The sequence below is a fragment of the Atheta coriaria genome, unplaced genomic scaffold (assembly GCF_025399875.1).
Source record: "Atheta coriaria isolate IRGN ID8LTWV9N9 unplaced genomic scaffold, Caltech_Dcor_3.1 hic_scaffold_6_pilon, whole genome shotgun sequence".
Lineage (NCBI taxonomy): Eukaryota > Metazoa > Arthropoda > Insecta > Coleoptera > Staphylinidae > Dalotia > Dalotia coriaria.
The window spans coordinates 5,028,837-5,048,314 of record NW_027045448.1 but is presented as its reverse complement, the minus strand read 5'-3'; the positions used below and the strand labels follow the sequence as shown (position 1 = coordinate 5,048,314).

The 19,478-nt window shown below is 39.7% G+C and overlaps 1 protein-coding gene across 3 annotated transcripts in view; it reads right to left on the bottom strand.

Annotated features, from left to right (window-relative positions):
- LOC135793585 (protein-L-histidine N-pros-methyltransferase) overlaps positions 1 to 19,478 on the bottom strand; it is a 74,688-nt gene that overhangs the window by 22,690 nt on the left and 32,520 nt on the right. For all 3 annotated transcript variants that reach the window (XM_065304598.1, XM_065304597.1, XM_065304599.1), the window contains one exon: positions 12,383 to 12,573. In XM_065304598.1, the coding sequence (XP_065160670.1) occupies positions 12,383 to 12,573 (191 nt within the window). The remainder of the gene's footprint in view (positions 1 to 12,382; positions 12,574 to 19,478) is intronic.

Genomic DNA, 19,478 nt, shown 5'->3' with positions numbered 1-19,478 from the left:
AATTTTAAATGATATACAGTTTGTCCACACAAATAATATTTACTCAAATTTTAACATTTTAATATTTTAACAAATATTATGGTGTTTTTGCAGTTATAAAGATCATAAAAAAATATAGTTCAAAAATTAATAAAAGCCTGCCCAAATGCCACAAATCTTACTTTAGTGCTTAGGCAATCAAATGCAACTAAAGAATCAAATAAAAAAATAATTTTAACCTAAAATAATATCTAGAAGCAAACCAAGTAAAAATATTGATGAAAATAATTAAATTTATGACAAGCAAAATAATTTTATGAAAAGAAGGTGAGAACAAACAAAACGAACGCACATCGAGAGATGAAGCGAATCGGAAAAAAAATCGTCGAAAATAATGAGAGGCGAGCCGAGAGCGGGCGCAAAAAAAGGTGGCTTAATGAAGCGCCCCGACTCTCATTCTCTCGCTCTTGTCGGCCGCAGATGCATCGATAATTAACCGCGGCCGCTAATTATAAACTTGTGATTACACTCCGACTCGTCCTCGCAGCACAATGCACGACGATAAAAATCAAACACATGCAGGTTGTAGACACAAAAAAGCACAATCAAGACGAATAAAATAAACGACAATAAACATATTACAATAAAATTAAAACGACGCCATCTGGTGTTGAATAGTTCTCAAAACACTAAGCACATTAAAAATTAATATTCGTAGACAATGTATTCAATAGGAAAAACATACAGCAAAAACATACGTACACGTACGTTTCAATTAATTTCTATGTTGTCATTGTTTATACATTTCAATGCGCCATGGTTCGTAATTTATTAGATATTTGATTACGCGCGAGTGCGTTCCGTTTGCTTGATTAGTTAATTCAGACTCGCCGGCCGAGGCGAGTGAAATACGACTCGCTCGAAGCGTCGAAAACCAAGTTTTACGTTTGCACAATCGACACGCCAACAACACAAACACCTGACCAGGGCCAGGCATTTACTTACGACCAGCCACGCACAGAAATGAAGCTAATAAACAATAAATTACAATTAATTTTTTAGTGACACCAATTTCCACCGAAACATTCACAGCATCCAATGAACACATTTCGCAAGTGAGTATAATTATTATGAATTGCGATTGTTACGGTCCGCAATGATGTGAATGTGTTAATCAATTGGGCTCGGGGTTTTATGCGCACTTTCACATTTTTAAAATTTAATTAACAAATAACAATAGAGTCGACTTGAGTTGTTATTTATGAAAGCGATAAAACTAGAATGGGCATAAAAATAAAAATAGAAATCTCAAAACTTGCAAATAACGCGCCTAAATAATTACAATCGAAAAAAAGCAAAACCAATCAAGTTCACACTTTCGACGCGTTGTGCGCTCGTGCGCGCATCTCGCGCGTACAGACATGAATATTTATAGAAAATTAGCATGTAATTATGCTTCGAAATCGTTTCGCGTTTTTACGACGAATATTATCGCGCGTCTGGTTCATAAAAAAAAGGCTTCGTTAAATTCAAGCGGGCACCCATGTACCTACCACCAACAAAAATTATTCAAACAACAAAACAAAAAATGAACAATCTATTGTAGTAATAATTTTTTTAAACGATGTGTGCGTGTAAAATTACATGTGCTAATTGAACTCGTGTCGAGACTACTCGCCATCATCTTCTTCGCTTAAGTGGGATTCGAAGTCCGGTGTTCGGCGAGACACATCTCTTCGCCGTTTAAATTTATTGCTTATAAATCTGCGCTTAAATCATAATAATTACATATTGTGACACGTATACACCTATTAGACACCTTTTTTTCCGCTGGCTGCCAGCGAGCGCGACGTCGATCGCGGAATTTATCCGCGCATATTTGTCGATAAATAAGATTTTATGTCCAAATAATAATTACGTTCACGTGTATCTAATGCGGTTTTTAAGTTATATCGCGTTTATATCGCGTCGGATTATCGTATCGCATCTCGTCGAACGTGTGTAGCACATTATCATTGAGTCGTTTTATGATTTCGTCTCAATGTGTTATGAAACACACGCGCCAAAGGAGGAGAAGTGACACGAACAGCAGGCGAGGATTAGAAAATGCTTTATGTGCGCGAGCCCCGCGTGATATAAAATACGTCTTCCGGTCTGCGGAGGACATGAATCTGTTCTTGATTATGCGATGAGCTATGAGTTATGATTTACTTGCAAGTAAATACTTGAAAATCACACATGAAAAACTTATGCGTGTTTATATTTTTGTTTATTTTATTATTTTCACCATTAATGCATAATTTAAATGTTAAAAATGATAAATTATCAATCATCGTATTAAAAGCAACCTTTCACAATAACGTTGGTTAATTTTAATAAGAGCTTCATAAAAACGCAGAAGCTCGTTACGTTTTGAGTGCATTCGTTGTGTGTTGATTATTAAACTCAATCATCATACCTGATTGGAAGCCGATATCCCTGATGCCGATTGTGTACCACACCTTTAAACACACATTGAAACCCAAACCCGAGACATGTACCACCATCAGGAGTCAAAACTCCAAACTCACACCGAGCAAGCCCAGCAGTACAACAAAAAAAAATCAGTTCACTGTTGAATGTTGCTGTTACAAGTTTTGATTAAGATGCACGGATGCACACACACTCGTACGCATTCGGGTGCACGCTACAATCATTCTTTATTAATAACCAGTTGAAACGTCGAGAGGTAGAGACGAAAAATTTCCAATTATAATATCGACGAATCTTTACGCACCGACACCTCGCGCACAGGAGGACAGAGATTAAGTTCATCGAAGAATGAAAAAAAACTTATAAACGCGTCCAGCGACACACACGATGGCCGCAATCATTAATATTAAAATCGTCACACCTTAGTAACCACAAATTAATTTACATAATGCGCGCCCGTGTGTTTAATTAAAAGTATAAAAGTATCAAATGTTAAGTAACAACTAACGTTAACATTTTTGGGTGTGTGCCTTTACGAAAAGTCTCTTAAAGTGTCCTCAGCATTAAAATTCCATCAAGAAAAAAATGTAAAACGCTAAAATCTGAATGAAATCTTCACTTTCATAAATGTTTACTTAATTCGTGAGCTTGTGTGGGGCCCTTTTGATTTTTTTCTCCACCTTTCCAAACTTTACGACTGTTTGTAATGTGAATATATAAAGATAATATCGAGAGAGTCGCTTCGTCCGAAGTTTTATTGCCGCTTCGCGCGCATGCATGATACATCAAATTATATTGAAATAAGTTATATATCAAATGACTTAAAAGGTTTCCACGCGGAGGAAATAAACACTCGTGCACCGAAAAAAAAAAAAATTGCGCTGCTCGACGGTCAAAGAAAGTGCTAATTTAAATCGATTTTATATACGACTGGTTCGCACGCAACGCATTAAATTGCATTCGCCAACCCGGCGCGCGAGCTTTATGTGTTTAGCGTAAATTTAAAGCGTGTAAAAAGACGCGTTTAACATGCGAGCGCAGCTAAAAATTATAAAATTTGAGTTACGAGTGTGTTAAGTTACCGCGCACCGTGCACGAAAGCTCTCCACACGCACTTACCAGCCAACTTACAACATGTTAAGCTGAAATTGTAAATTATTCACAAGTGGATAATCATACAACAGCACTCTATGTTCCGTTCAAGTATAACAATGAGTGTTTGATGTCGATAGCAAGTTGGCGATTTATATTTTAGTTTGCCGCCTGGCGGAGCGAGGAATTAAATGTAAACAAGAAGAAATATAATTTTGTCTTCTTCATTGCGCGAGCGCGCGGCATTCTCGCCGCCCCGCAAAAACGATAATGCAATGTGTAATTGGAATTCGTAATTTCAGCGCGCCGACGTCCGAGGAGTACAACAAGTACGAAAAGTACGGTGTACGTGTTTAATAAGCCCCGATCGAAATTAGATTCACGCCAACCCGGAACAATCGCTCCAAGTCCAACTGGCCACTTGGCCATAAAAGCCAGCTTCGCATGAAAACTTAAACAAATCACAAATCAATCATATTAAAATAAATTTTTCGCAGGCTGCAAGATTAAAACTTTCGTTGGCACTCGGTATGTATTTATTACCCTATCGAACTTCATCAATGCGTTTAATTAAAAGAACGTCCAGCAATTTGATGTGTGCGTGTCGCTGGCGCATTGTGCCGGTGCAACACAATGAAGCACAAGATCGGGTTAATTTACGTCTTTGAATGTTTATTCTCCGCAACGCGCTCGCGACTGGACGCTGGAATAAAATAATGGCGTCGCGTTCGAAAGTATGCGTTGAAAATTTGATAATGCGTTAATAAGCGTGAATCCTGCCGACATTCGTATTCATATTGTTATTTTTTCGTAATATAAACTTACTTGGCGTGTGTATGTGTGTATATATGGTTGCATAGTGTGAGTGCTACTCAATTCAGTAGCTAAGAAAAATAATTACGATTTCGAGCTGAAATTATTATTAGCAATCGCTGGTAATTATTTAATTAGAATTTAATTAAGTTACTGCGGCATATTTTCTAAACATAATGCTATCTTGTTAATTACCTCGATTTAATGGAGCATTCGAATGTATAATAATCTAAAACAGGCGCGTAAAACAAAGTACGACAAGCCGAAATCAACTTTGAACAGCGCTTGCGACTAGCAGCCTGCTTTGCGTCGATTTAATTAGTTAATTAATCAATTTCGGAATTTATTAATTAACCAGGATCTCTAGTCTCGAGCCTAGATTCTTGTCTGTGGGCCATCTAATGATCTCCGCGCAAGTAATTAAATCTGTGGTAACATTTTCGAACGCATTATGTACAAGTGTAATCAAGCGAATTAAAAACTACACCAAACATACAGTCTGTATACGCGTGTTTGTGTCTTGATCAAATTAAATTAAAAGTCATTTTCCCATGCGCAGTGTTTGGAATAGAAGCTTCACGGGTATGTGCTTGGCATATTTCTCAAGGTGAGCGCCTGCAGGTCTAGCAATCGTCGAGCAAGTTGAGCAAAAGGCGGGCACTCTTCACGAATGCGCGCGCCGCCGCGGCTACCGGCTTACGCGAGGAATTATGATATTGATGATATCACGAACTTCTTTTTCTTCCGTCCCACCATCGCGTAACGAGCCGCCAGCCACGAGCAGGAGACCAACACCAAACCGAACAGAACACAACAAGCGCGCGTTGCGTTCGGTAGCAGCAAAGTGGGATCAAACAAACGCGTAACAGTAAAGGAATTGAGGAAAAAATGGTAGCAAACTAAAGATAAGTAACTAAAGCGCAGTATGTGCTGCACTGTACTGCACAATGTGTTATTATGGAAAACACGCTGAACATACGGTGTGTTCAGAGATTAGATCATGTTTTAAATGTCACTGCAGCAAATATGGTGTTATTTTTCACTAAAACCACGTGTATGTTATTCTAAAGAATTAAAACCAGTATCGAAACAAAAGAGTTCGATCGGGCCTTTGGTGTCGGCCCGTGCCGCGCGCGCTCGGTGACTTATTGACAATCGCGGCCGTTTTAACGAAACCGCAGCGCCGCCGCGGGCGCAAAAAGGTGCCGCGCCATCAAGATAACTCCCCCATCACGTCCGCACCGCGAGCATAGTCTTTAATTTCGCAAAACGCTAAAACAAAACCGAAAAACCAGCACACCCAACCCGAAACAATCCGAACGCGACAAAACGCTATCACAAATCACATCGAAGCATACAATTGATAATCATTTTTAATTACAAAAAAAAAACCTGCCGACAACAGCACACGTCGACGCTCTGAGTTCTGAGTACACGAGTGTGTGCGGCGCGGCTCTCAGCCGGTCGTTTTCCAATTAAGTGCCGATAATGAAATCCAGAGCGGTAATGAGTTTAATTTCACTCCAATCCGATGCGAGGCGATGCTACTCGCTGCCGCACGGTAGCAACAAGAGTTTTCTTCGGCGCGCAAGGCACTTGATCTTCGCCTCTCCCGATAATGACGCGGCGAAAAGCGACGCCCAATAATACAACACACAACACACACACACACATAGACATACAGTGCGGACATTCTCGAAGCGTGTAACGCGGTATAAATTGTTAATCGCGGCAAACAGAAGCAATGAGTGAGAGAGCAAAGAGTGTTCATGTTCAAATCGAACGCAATCTTGGAAATAGTCTCACGTACGGTTTTAATTTCTCGAAAGCTAACGCTTCGATTGTCCCGGCCGGTGTCTGATGCTTTTTGTATAATTGTCCAGATAGATTACACTAGCGAACAAAAACTCATCCAGTTTTAAGTGTATTTTACGCCGCGCGCTACTTAAAGTCCACTAAAGACTAATTTTCAGATTAATTACGTAAGAATTTCTATTGATACACCTCTGTGAGTGCGGTAAGTGAGTCGTTAGCTATATTGTTAAACAATGCTTTTCATAGTGCGTTAAAAGAGGCAAAAAGAACGTTTTTGCCTCGAAAGAAGAGAAAAACAGCGATGAAAATGTATTTATAAGCGATTGCATTCTCAGCCTGATTGTCGCTCACCTGGCGCGCATCGCAGCGCAAAACCGTTTCGCGTCGGCCATTGTTATAGTTTATAGTAATTGTTGTAAATATCGCGCAAAGAGAAGAAACCGCCGCTGAGAAAAAAAAAGGAACGAAATTACGCGATCGCAACATGTGGCTGAAGCGACGTCAAACGACAAACAAACGCGCAACACGCTGCTTACACACGTTTTACCACCAAAGAACAAACAGGAAAAACAAAAACAAAAGCGAGGAATGAAAACTAACGTTGATAGTAATAATCATACAAACTGCTGGCATTTAAAACACTTGCAAACACTTTAAAAACACGTTGATGAATTGTTTGTCGGACACACTGTATGCTAGGAGCAGTGTGCCACGCGTAATTCAAGTAGCCGAAGACGGCGCACCGCGCGGAACGCAAGAGAACGCTGCAGGAAACGTTTTCGATTAGAAATCTAAAATTAATTTATAGTTATGAACAAAACGTACGTCGCACACACACAGACACATCTACACGCTGGCGAACAAAAGAGTTAACAGTACATTGTGCGAGTGTATCATGCGCGCAATTTAAAAACCAAGAAGTGCTCGTATTACGTGTTGAAAAACGAGTTGTTATTTGGAGCGTTTAAATAAATGATTTTTCGATTTTACGAAATGCGCCATAGCAGCACAGCGATGAAGTTCGGTTTTAATTTACAATCATTAATTCGCGTTTTATGATGCTTTGATTGGAACCGCATTGAAGCGAGAAGTAAAATTAAAGCAACAACAGTGTAGCTATAACTAATTGAATGCTATTAGGTAGCAAATCTAATTATTTCAGGTCGGGTAACATTATTCCCACTATTAAAACAGTTCTAATTTTAAGATTCAACGAACTAATAATTATTTCGTCTTTACATTTACCACAAATTATAATCTGAATAAAAAATTAAAAAATTAATTTTAAAAAAATAATGTCCAACGTCCTAAGTCATCTTGTGAGGAGCGTAACACGAACCGGAAATCTTCAACAATATTTTAATGCCTCTCTAATGCGTTCTTATAGCTGTATTCGTACTTCTTTTGATATTTAATAAAGTTACGCCTAAAAAGACATTAAAAACGCTTAAAAATCCTCGGTGCCCGCGACGCAACGACCATTTATTACATTTATTATTATATTACATCCGAAATCCTCATCCTAATGCCAAAACGGTAACGCTAATAAATATCCGAGAGACAAAAGAACCAGCCAGCATTAGTACGCACCGAAACACACAAAAAAGCCGCATTGCTTAAGTTAAGCAACGAGTCAATGATTTTATAATTGCATTAAATTACAGTACAAGCTGGCGTGTAGCCGCGTACAAATAGAGCATTAACGTAAACCTAACGTTTTTATTGTTTTAATATTAAATTTAAACCGAGCGAAGAGCGAGACGAAAACCTGAATGAAGTTAAAAACCAAAAACGGCCAACGAATGCTACAAAAAAAAAAATACAACTGAATTAAGTAAATCACCACAGAAGAAGAATCAATGACCTTTCGTCCAGCTATAAATAAAAATAATTTTCATATAATGACGAGGAAAAAAAGTCTTAATAAATTTTACTCGCTGATTTCGGTTTTAGTTCTTTACCGAACACAAAATATTTTCATCATCAACGGCGACAACTAAGAGCCGTGCGTAACAACAAGCCAATGATTTTATAATTATATTAAATTATCCAAGAATGTAACGTTTTTATCCAACTCAGCGCGTGTACTCGAGAAACAGAATTCTGAATGAATCACAAAAAGTTAAATAAGGCACAGAACAACGAGACAAAACCAAAAACGAAGTAAAAAACATTGTGCGCTAAAGAAATAATAACTAGAATAATATAATAAGGCTTGAATATGATGAATCTTGAAGACTTGCTCGAACTGCGAAGAGCGGTAGCGGCTACCTAACGCGCTCGTCCGCTTGATTATATGAATGAAACTTTTTTTTTGCTTCGATTCTTTTATTTATTTGGTAACGCCGCGGTAAAAAATAATTTCATACATCTGTGCGCGCTGAAGACGAAGAGCACTTATATGGAGACATAATTTGAAAAATTGTATCATCATTAGGCCTTCGGATTGAAAACCCAACCTCAACATTAACATACACTGTGTTTAAAGAAAAACAAAATGATGGGAATACTTTTATTTAATGAAATACATATTGCAAGTAACAATTGTTGTGCAATTTAAAAAATGTAAACACAGTGTATGATGAAGATAAGTTTTTGAGGCGTGAGCAAACACGGTAGCGCTGCTTTTATTTTATTTTCCGACGATCGACGATGTAATTTCTTTCGCACAATATTAAAATAACCGCGCATCGCACAACAGACATTGATAATAATTTAATGCGAGTTGAAAGCCGGCACGCTGGACCCGTTGCGAGTCATCATCATCTCGTCTCGACTTCTTACAAGCTTGCGAAATAAATACGAAAAATATTTCTCACTCACTACGCCATCTGTGAGTGTAAAACGCAATTATTAGGTTTATTTAATTTTTAGCGTAACAAGCTGTATAATATGCTGCATTTTATCGCAAGTTTTTTGTGTGCGTTCCGTGCAACATATTTATAACGTTTAATTACGGTGGTTGTAATTAGCCGCGTGTACGTTTTACGAGCGGCAATTCGCCGCGATGAAAATTGTTACATTATACAATATAGTCGTATTTTACGCAGGCGCAATTCGCACACGGGCGTTAAAAAAACGCGGCGAGAGTGTTAAGCAGTGTTAAGCGCGTCTGCGTAAATTAATTTTTTAAAGTCGCTTTGGCGAAATATTAAAATTTACGATTATTATATGCATAAATATTCGTACTCTGCAGGTACTTATTGGAATTTTGTTGTAATGTTTGAAATTCCAAAGAGCTGAGCAGCGCGCACGATGACGCCTCGGCGCGGCGGAGGCATCGTCATTATAAAATTATTAAAGAATGACAATTTAAAAAAGCAGGAAGACGTGTTTTGTACGCTTTTTAACGTGCAATCATAAGCGCATTACCGTGTGGCATGAGTTATAATTATAATTACAAACATATGCCCGATGACCGAGCCGAGAAGAGAAGAGAACAGAACTGAACAGCAACAGCAGCCACAGCAACCAAGTCTACAAGTCTTCAGCCTGAAGAAGGGAATAACAGAGGAGAAAAGCACAGAGCTACCGTGCATGCGTACAACGATGCGTTTCATGAATGAAATCCTATTCACAAGTTACGCTCACTTCAACAATCTAATTAAAAATCAGTAATGATTTGATTTTATTTTGTTATTTTTTCTCTGATTATTTGTATATGACTTTTTGGCATTTTTGATTACCACTCGGTACGAAATAAAAAAATGAAAAAATTCCATGAAAATTACCCTCGCACCATTGTGGTGCACCGTGGCCGGTGTGCCGCGTATTGAATAAAAAGTAAATTAACTTCTCGATAATAATGACGGTCCCCGGTAGCTGCTGGCCACTCCCGACCAGACTCTCTTACCTGCGTCTCTTCACACTTCGCGCGCAAGATGAGAGCGTGAAGAACGCGCAACGCGACGTTAATGAAATTTTGTGACTTTGTACTTTTCTTCTCCATCGGCTCTGCGCTGGCGAGCCGCGCACAGTAGCATCAATCCTGACATATCATTATAACCGAGTTTATTATTAATTAACTCTTCTTTAATTCTGGTGGCGAGCGCGCGCGGCCGTGGCGCGTAATTGAAGCACAGGAAATTATCCTACGCACGCGGTAATTACAATTTTTTTATCATCACCGCGCCGCGCTTTCATCGTCAATATCAACACAACATACAGACGGAAAACATGCGAGTCAACCAGAGTGAGATGCGAACACTTAAAGCTTAAAAATTAATGAAGCTTAAACTAATCAAGTTCAAATTCAAGAAGGACGCATCAATTATTTAAGCATTATGCACGTTCCAGCTTGCAGTTTTTTTCTTCATCGCTTTCGGTGTGCTGGTGATGCTTGTTTGCAAGCTTATTTCGTATTTTGTCGACGTATAGTCCATTCAAAATTTAGTGCCTTTTTTGGCAAACTACTAAACCACCGGGCCGCAAGCAGCAGCAGACCGGTCGACACATAATGAGTGTTGCCGCTCCGACAATAGCCCGCAAAATAAAACGACGCGAAATCGGCCGAATTAATTCCAGCTATTAATCACCGCGCGACCAACAATAACTAACAGGACAAAAGACGCGTTTTGAAGACGGTCACAAACGCGCGCCTTCATTTCCAATTCCAATTATACACTGCGCGCAAAAGCGGGCAAAAAAGTAAAAATTTCAAAAACCTGATTTTGTTTTTTCGATTATTTCTTTTATAGAAGCAGAATTTAAATAGTGTGGCACTGTGCGGACTAGAGCGACGAACACAATTTTAATGCGGTCGTAATGTATGATAATTGAAGTACAACTTGCAAATTGCGTTGGCCGAGAGTGACGACTGCATGTCGGGCAAGAAAAATCAAAGTCCAACAAGTCTAACACGCGTGGCATATGGTGTGGTGCACTGCAGACAGAATTATGAATATAAATGGATAATAATTCTTCCGTGCTGCTCTCAGGAACGTCTAAGTGTGTAGGGCATTAATCAATTATTCTCCTTCCAGTATTGTGTTATCACTGACATACAATATGTTCATAAAAAATTGAATATTATCGAACAACAATCTTCAAAGTATGTTTAAAGTAAAATTTAAAAAAGTTAATATATTTTTGAACGTATTGTAGACCTAGTTGAAATAATAATTTCTTGAATGAATATCTGAGACGAGCACAATGAATGGCACTGGGCGCAATTACGCCGCGTGATTTATGACGTGGAGATGATAGAGATCGCCAAGATTCAATCCTAGACCGGACGCGTGAACTACCACATCATCAGCACCGCAGCACCGAATCACTCGCGGCGAAAAGAAAAACATATTTGCGGTCGAACCTCTTAAACGCACCACTCGACAGAGTCTCACACCGAACGAAAACCAATAGTAAATCAAGCTATTATCCACAAGATTATGTTATAGTTTTACGCGCCGGCAGTCACCAATATTTGTGATCGATTGCTGGAATCTTATATTGACTCAGGCACACAAGTCTAATCAAGTAATTACGGTAAACCGAAACAGTAGCCAGCAAACTAAAGATATTGTCTAGTCACACAGCACAGCGGCTTGTTGTTTCACGCCGTCCACGCCGTCATTGTTCCGGCAGCGCGCGGAGAGAAAATTCTTCGAGAATCGATTAATGATAATGAGCGCGCGATGCGACGGAATTTCTCCCGGTGTCTCGGCATAATAATGATTACAATTTTTTTCTCTCCATATCATAATACGCGCACGTATGAATAATAATATAATAAGCGTCAGAGGGGCCTCGGTCAGTCACAATACGTACGCCTTGAATGAAAGTCTCTCCGCGCGCAGTTATTAAACGTAATTTTTCATAATTACAGCTTCCTGATGCGTCGCGCGTCTCCCAGCTCTCGTCGACACTCATTCTCGGCTCGCGCACTAATAATAATTATCGCATAATAAGTTTTTATATAGCGCAGCAGCGCGCAATCCGCTCCTAATGACTGCGACCGGCCGGGCGCAAGCAGAAGCCGCGCGCGGGCACGAAAAACGTAATTATATAATTAGTTATGCTCGCATCCGAGTGACAGCGCGAACGACACATGAAAGAACCAGCGGCGACACGGCACAGCATCATCCGGACGAGCGCAGCGCAAGAAACAACGTCAGCGCGCGGGAGCAAAACCAAAACAACTCGGCGAAGAGAAAAATACGCGGGATACAAAATAATCGTAATAATAATAATAATAAGAAAGATAAAAACTTACCCATTAATAGAAGTCTGCGTCATGAAGAGGCTGAGCACCGCCTTGGCCAACGAGTGCCAAATCTGCGTGAAGATCCAGTCCGACTTATCCTCGCTCTGCTCGAGAAAAACCAGCGTGTCATTATCCGCTTCGAGTTGCACGAATTTCTCCTGCAATTCTTCCGGCATCGACGTGAGATTACACTGATACCACTGCAAGCAAATTAACACCGTATAAAACTAACGCCCTCTGGTGTCAAATAGCTATTAATCAGTAAAAAACTATGCGCAACTATTTAAAAATCATCATATTAATGATACAATGCGCTCGTGGGCGCGCAGTACGTCGCTGTCAAGCTCGAGGTGCTCGTCAAAAGCTTATGAATATTTATACAAATACCTCGCGAGCTTCTTCGCCTGCGCGAGCGCAGGAATTCGCGCCCGTGGTGCGGTACGTACATGATTATTCATTCATCGGAGGGCATAATAAAACAAAGCGTTTTTAGTTTCACATTCGCACTTGAATGCGTGTGCATTTATAACGTAATTAAAAAAGTTTTATGATAAAGTGTAGCGCATAATGCGCGCGCGCGCCCGGCAGCGCTGAAACCTCCAAGGAAATAAATATGCAAATATGCACACTCAGATCCGAGCGAAAGCAAGTTATAATAACTACAAACAGAAAAGCGAACAACATAACCAAGTGTGTATCATCTAGTAGTAACGCCATCTAGGTGAAATTGCAACAATAAAACAAAAATAATTCAAAGTGATGCTGTGTGAATCAGTATTCCGCAACAGCAGGTTGAGGATTTTTTTGATGCGCCCGTCTCTAATGTCTTCTTCTGCGCATCCACAAGTCGTAAACCCTTTTATCCAAGTTTTTGTGACGACAACACAAAAAGCGCATTTTGTAACAGTTCCACATTAACTTCGAACTTGGGCCCTTGCTTTCGGTTAGCTTTTTACCTTCGGACATAACATCAACAATAATCAGGCGAGACACGTCACTCTGCAAAAGTTTTGAGCTTTCGACCCCTCGAGCCCAGTAGCAGTCCGCCTGCAGTCCGGTAGTAAACTACAGAAGACAAAACAATTTCGGAGCTGCAGTTGCAGCTACGACCTTGAAAGCGAAAACATTGGGCACAACAGACGCACGTTACATGAAAAAATCATTGGTGAGTTTTGATGGCGACTCTGATGGTGATGGCATGCGCGGAATGAGCGCGCGCGCCGCCATTGCCGATGGTGTCGCTTCGACGCCATAAAAATTCCAGCCGAGTTTTTAATTTTTTAATGTCTTGTAGTGAAACAATCAATAAATAAATTTGAAATTTTCGAATGCAAAGCGTATAAGTTGTGCTTTCAAGTCAAATTTTGTATTTCAAGGGATTTTACACGTTTCCGGCGTGCGGGAGGAAAGTCATAGAATTATGGCGCGACATAAACTCGATTTATTGTATTTGAACGACGCTCAAATCGACTATATAACTTTAGTGGACCATTACAATATGGATTTTCATGTAAAGCAAAACGTCGGCAAAACTGCAGCGTAAAACCCGGAAAAGTGCACCGGAAATACTCGATGACTGTAAAGGAAAGAAAATTGAAACAAAGTGAACATCGCCTCAAACGAATAAATACCACATCCATCAGGCATCAGCGGATGAATCATTCGATTCAAATGATGCAGTTTCGTTTCGACAACTGTATCTAATAGATTTCATTCTGAGATTCTAATTTTCTTCATAATGAACAACCATGAATGACTGACGGATTATGAGGATGCCAGAAGCCACGAACCAGCTACAATCTCAAACAGGTGCACCCACAAGCAATGTTCGAAGCTGGAATGCGAAAAGAAGAAAAATGATGACGACCACATCCAGCAACCCAGCAGCAACGAACGCATCTACGAAATATATAATAGGTGTTAAAAACACAACTACCGTTTGGTACCAGCAGAGTTTTTGTGGTAAATATCATGGGTACGTAGGTAGTAGACCTCCTCCGCCTTCTAAATATTATTTTTAATTAACCGCTCATTATTTATGTTAATGGCGTGTTGGTAGTAGCCAACCCAAAGTTTGATGAGTTGACCCTCGAGTCAACTCCCGACTCTTCAGACGTCTACGACGCGTGTAGAAGAACCACGCTCGCCAACGAAAACATTTATTCACTTAACGCGTGGACGCTCGTTTATTTCTGCGTGTGCGTGCACAGTCCGGATGAAAATGAAGATGGAGATGATGGAGAGACGTCGATGGTTGATGAAGAAGAGGCAGCCGAACAAGTAGCAACTTATCGAATCGAGTGTGAAGACGAGCGCGCAAACGAGTATTGTACGGTAGCCGGGTTTGGCCAAGAGTGTACACAAGTCAAATAAGCTATTAACAATATACAGGGTGTTGCCACAAAACACACAAAACCTATATTTTTAATTAAAAACTATTTCAATTGATAAGAAAGCAATAAAAAATGAATATTATCAAAAAATTAAAATAAATAATTATGCTATTAGCAAACATTTAAACACTATTTAAACACTTGTGTTCTGTATTGAAGAGTGTTTGAAAAGTTGAAGCACAAGTTATGATTGATCTCTGGTAATTTTTAAAACAGGTGCTTAATTGTTTATGTAAATAATGTAAATAAATGCCTGAGTAGCAGTTTGAAAAATTACGCCTGCATTCCAGCATTATTAATAACCTTAAAGCGATATATTTTTGCTCCTCTTGTAATTTTAATTATATAAAAAGCAGGAAGAAAGTAATTAGTTGATGAATATTCAAAAAATTTTAAACCCGACCAGACTCGGACATGGGTTTTGTTGTTCGACAAAAGACAGATTTATTCGAGCACGAGCGTCCGATGCTCATTTAAATATTAAATGAATAAATCCCGACGTCCCAAAACACAAGTCACAGGGATTCCAACGAAAAACCATCCGATTGTGAATACCGATCGTTTTAATTACCGCCGAGCGCAGTCGTAGCCAAACACACGCTTGATTAACGCATTCTTTAGCACAATAAAAGTGAAAAAAAGTTTTAAAATTATCGATTAAAGAATCGAAGATCCGAACGAAATGCACAAATCACAAAAGCTCAACAAAGCAGAGATTTATAAATATGTACGAAGCTGAAATGGGGAATCGAAAGAAATCAGAGAGGTCCCCGAAAGTTAAAGCTTGTGCGACTGCATTCTTGCAGAGTAAAGAAGGCGCAATGATACACGGCCGACAAATATTTTCGAAAAATATTTTATATTGTTTCACAAAGTCGATAAATTTTCCAGCCGGTCGCGGTAACTCATCCGATGACAACCGACTAAAAAGTCACCAAGTTTTCTCTCCCTCAACATAAAACAATCCTGGAACATTTAAAAAATATAATAGAAATAATTTGGAATGTGTTTTGAACCAAATAAAGTGAATGTAAATCAATTAGGTACTGATTTTGTAGGTTGAGAGAAAGTTGATTAATTACACCCGGGCGATAAACATAATTAATATTAAAACGAGCATCGTGTTGTGTTGTTCTCGTGTGCTCGAATCTAAATGCCTTTAATTTATTAGTAATCATGATTTTGTGCGCGCCGCAATCGTGTGTACTTTTCAAAGCTCACGATCATGATGGCCAAGAGCGCCGCCGCGTTAGACCTCTTCCCATTCGCAACAAACACAAACGGCGTAATCACACACAGAGCGTATACTACACTTGTTAGTCGTGTATACGTGTAGCGCTCGGATAAAAAGCGAAAATTGATCGCGGTTTCATCAATAATACGTGTGGTGTAGTCCTGCATCTCTTTGTTGGCGAGTAATTTCCGTCCGACAACGTCCAAATAATTACAAATTACATTACAAGAATTTTAATGTTCCCGTAGAAATTCCACACCGCGCCGACCGGCACTGCGACAATAAAAAGTGTATTATAATATAATAACATTTTGATACGTCGACGATGTCGTTCGTCATCGCTGCGCGTTGCGCTCTTCTCTCAGCAACGCACACGCTGTCACTCCGAGTAAACACCACGCAAAAGAAGCAAAAAGAGCGAGAAAAAACACAACAACCACATGCGAAAGATCAAGCAGGACGACGACGACGACGAATCATGTCCCGGGGTATGAAATATAATAACGAGTAAGAGATGTGCTCGTCGTGAATGAAAATCGTCGCGTCACGTTGCCACTAATTAAAGCAAACACCAGCTGAGTAAACCAGCAATTGTCCGATAAACTAAACAATGCGAAACGGAAATGGGTTTATAATATTACCGCCGAGCGGCGTGGTGGATGACAATAAAGTAATTCATCGCTTCGTGACGCTCGAAAGAAAACTCACGCCGGCAACAAAAGTCGCGCGCATCCTCGCGCATCACACATACTTTCATCTCGGCGAAAATCGCCAACAGAACCGGATTCGAAGGACCAACCGAGCCAGAGAGCCAGAGCGCGCGTCGATTACTTATAAAGCCGTCACCGTTTCGTTCGTCTTTCTTTCCTCACCACGCCGAAGAGTTCACTATCTAAGAAGTGGCGTGTTCTTAGCGCGGACGATTGTAATTTGTAAAGTCCAGTAGCCGCAGAGCGAGCAGAGTACAAGCCGAAGAAGAAAAAAAAAAACGTTTCAACGCGTCCTTGTTCGATGCTGATGGCCGAGATGCTACTGGAGTTTAGCTTCTTCTGACACAAAAGAGTGCACTGCTCGATGACAGGCGCGCACATTAGTGAAACTTCTATATCATTATGCTAAACGCGCATTCAATTTGAACATCTGCTCGGAAAAAAATCCACCTCACAATGCGATACGGGTTTTAATTAATTTTTTTCTTCCTGTACATGGAATATAAATTTCGATGCATAACTTCACACCTCATTTGTAAATGTGCACATGTAATCAATTTCTAATTATTGGCGATGTCGTAAAACGAAGACTACTGATGACGATGCGGACATCATCAATGTGTAATGCGTGTGTGTGGAAGTTAGTTGCGCGTTACCAGCGAGGAAAGCGCAATAATCATTTGCCCGCACGATGCTTAAATGAAGTAATTAGCATAAAATTATCGGGCATTAATTTTATTGCCATCGTGCGTTCCGATTTGTTCCCACACTTACAATTAGTTAGAAATTGAATTCCGAGTGTTACCAAATCCCATGTGGATGTTTTTCGTTAAATTAATCATTATTAACTCGATGTGAAACACTTTGTATATTATTAAGTGTATGTATGTCAGTGTTTAGACATTACGGCGCGGCCAAAGAGTACGAAATACTCCTCAATCTCCTAATTAAATACTAATGGCATAGAAATATGTTATGGCCGTCGTAAATATCCCGAAGAATGTCGACGATGCGAGCGCGCCATCGGCGCGCAATGTGCAGAAATGTCAGCCGTGTGTACGAGTCGTAATGTCATCCGAGTGCGGGGCCTGCTCTTCGACGCGACCATTTACCGCATGTACTACAACCACTCAACTACCACGTCTAGTGTGATAGTGTCATTCCAAGACGCGGGACGAAAATACGAAAAATTTCCAAATATTCACCGACTGCATCGTTCCAATTTCTATAGACTCTACTGGATGTTAAGACAAACTTCAAACAGGAAGAAAGTGTAAATGGAGATGTAGAAATAGCAATGAATATCGAGTAAAGTGATGGATGTGTCTCAGGAGGCTCACCTTCCATCATCCTTAGCCAATCAACCAAATATAGATGCAAAGGACTTGCAGGGACAAAATGTGAAATTTCGCAAGCGTAATATTAAATACTATGCAAGCTAAAAATGTTTTCCGTAACATTGTTGCACTCGGGCAACAAAAACCTCATTTCAGCACTATAACTCACATGAGTAAGTATAATACCAAAGTGAATGCATTTCAAATTGAATATATTCTTATCGTTGCATGCACAATGCGCTGCACATGCAATAGAAATTTAAATTACGTACGAAAATAAAACGAAATCACATTAGTAGATAGTTCGTGGCAAAATTGCAAGCGCATAATGCGCGCCGCGGAAGGTTTATTTAAGTTTTCGGCTTGCCGAAGGTAGTCGGAATCGAAGTCGAAGAAGTTTGCCTTTATTTTATCTTCACATAAGTAATAGACCGATGGGTGGTTGCATCACGTAATGTTTGAAAATCGTTTAAAACTTTTAAAAGTTTACACATTTGCACGTCGAGCTGAAAGTTTCCAACCAGCGCCAACAAAACCAACTAACAAAATATTCACGGAATAAAACAAACTCATTTTAAAATTAATAAATTAAATTAAAGCCTTGATATGATTACAAGATGTGATGTCCATTCAATATGCTCGGTATTATGAAATTCCGACGTTGAATCGCATTAAATCGTATTTTAATATAAAATATTAACAATTTTCCAATTCGATTGTTGTTCTACGCTTCGAATTACAAGTAAAAACAATAATTTTACAACTGTATCGGTCGTACGTTGACGTGCGCGACGAGCGGGCGCTTCCAAGTAATTTCGTATAATTTCCGACGATTTTCTTATTTTCTCGGTGCACACATGTGCTCGCGACTCAACTAAACCGTGATGTGTCGAACCGACGAGAATCTACGCTCAATCAATTATTTAAACGCTAAAATCGAACAAGTCTAACAACAAATCGTGCATTTATCATCATATAGTCTGGATATGATTCTGACTAGTCTACTAATAACAGTGCTACCAACGAAAAATACAAGTCACTAGAAAAATCACTAAAAATATTAAATTTTGTATTTTCTATACTCTGCAATATTGCCAATGTGAGTACGAAAATATCTAAGTATTTTATTCCATTCGCAATCAAAATGTGATCGAGTGCGCCGCGAGGTATTCGGGAATACATAAATTTCGATATATACCACGACCGAAAAACCACCCCTAACACCATCGCAACTTCTTATTCGTAGGACTAAGCAGCCGCCGCGACCAGGACGTCGTTCGGCGCACAGTGATATTGTGCTTGCGAGACCTTCAAGCCGCCCCCTGCGGGCGCCACCCTCTTAAGTAAAAAATATATGTATCGCGCATTCCACCATTGCCGCCGCCGCCTGCTCTATATGCACGCGTGTATATTGGAATCGAATCCTGAGCA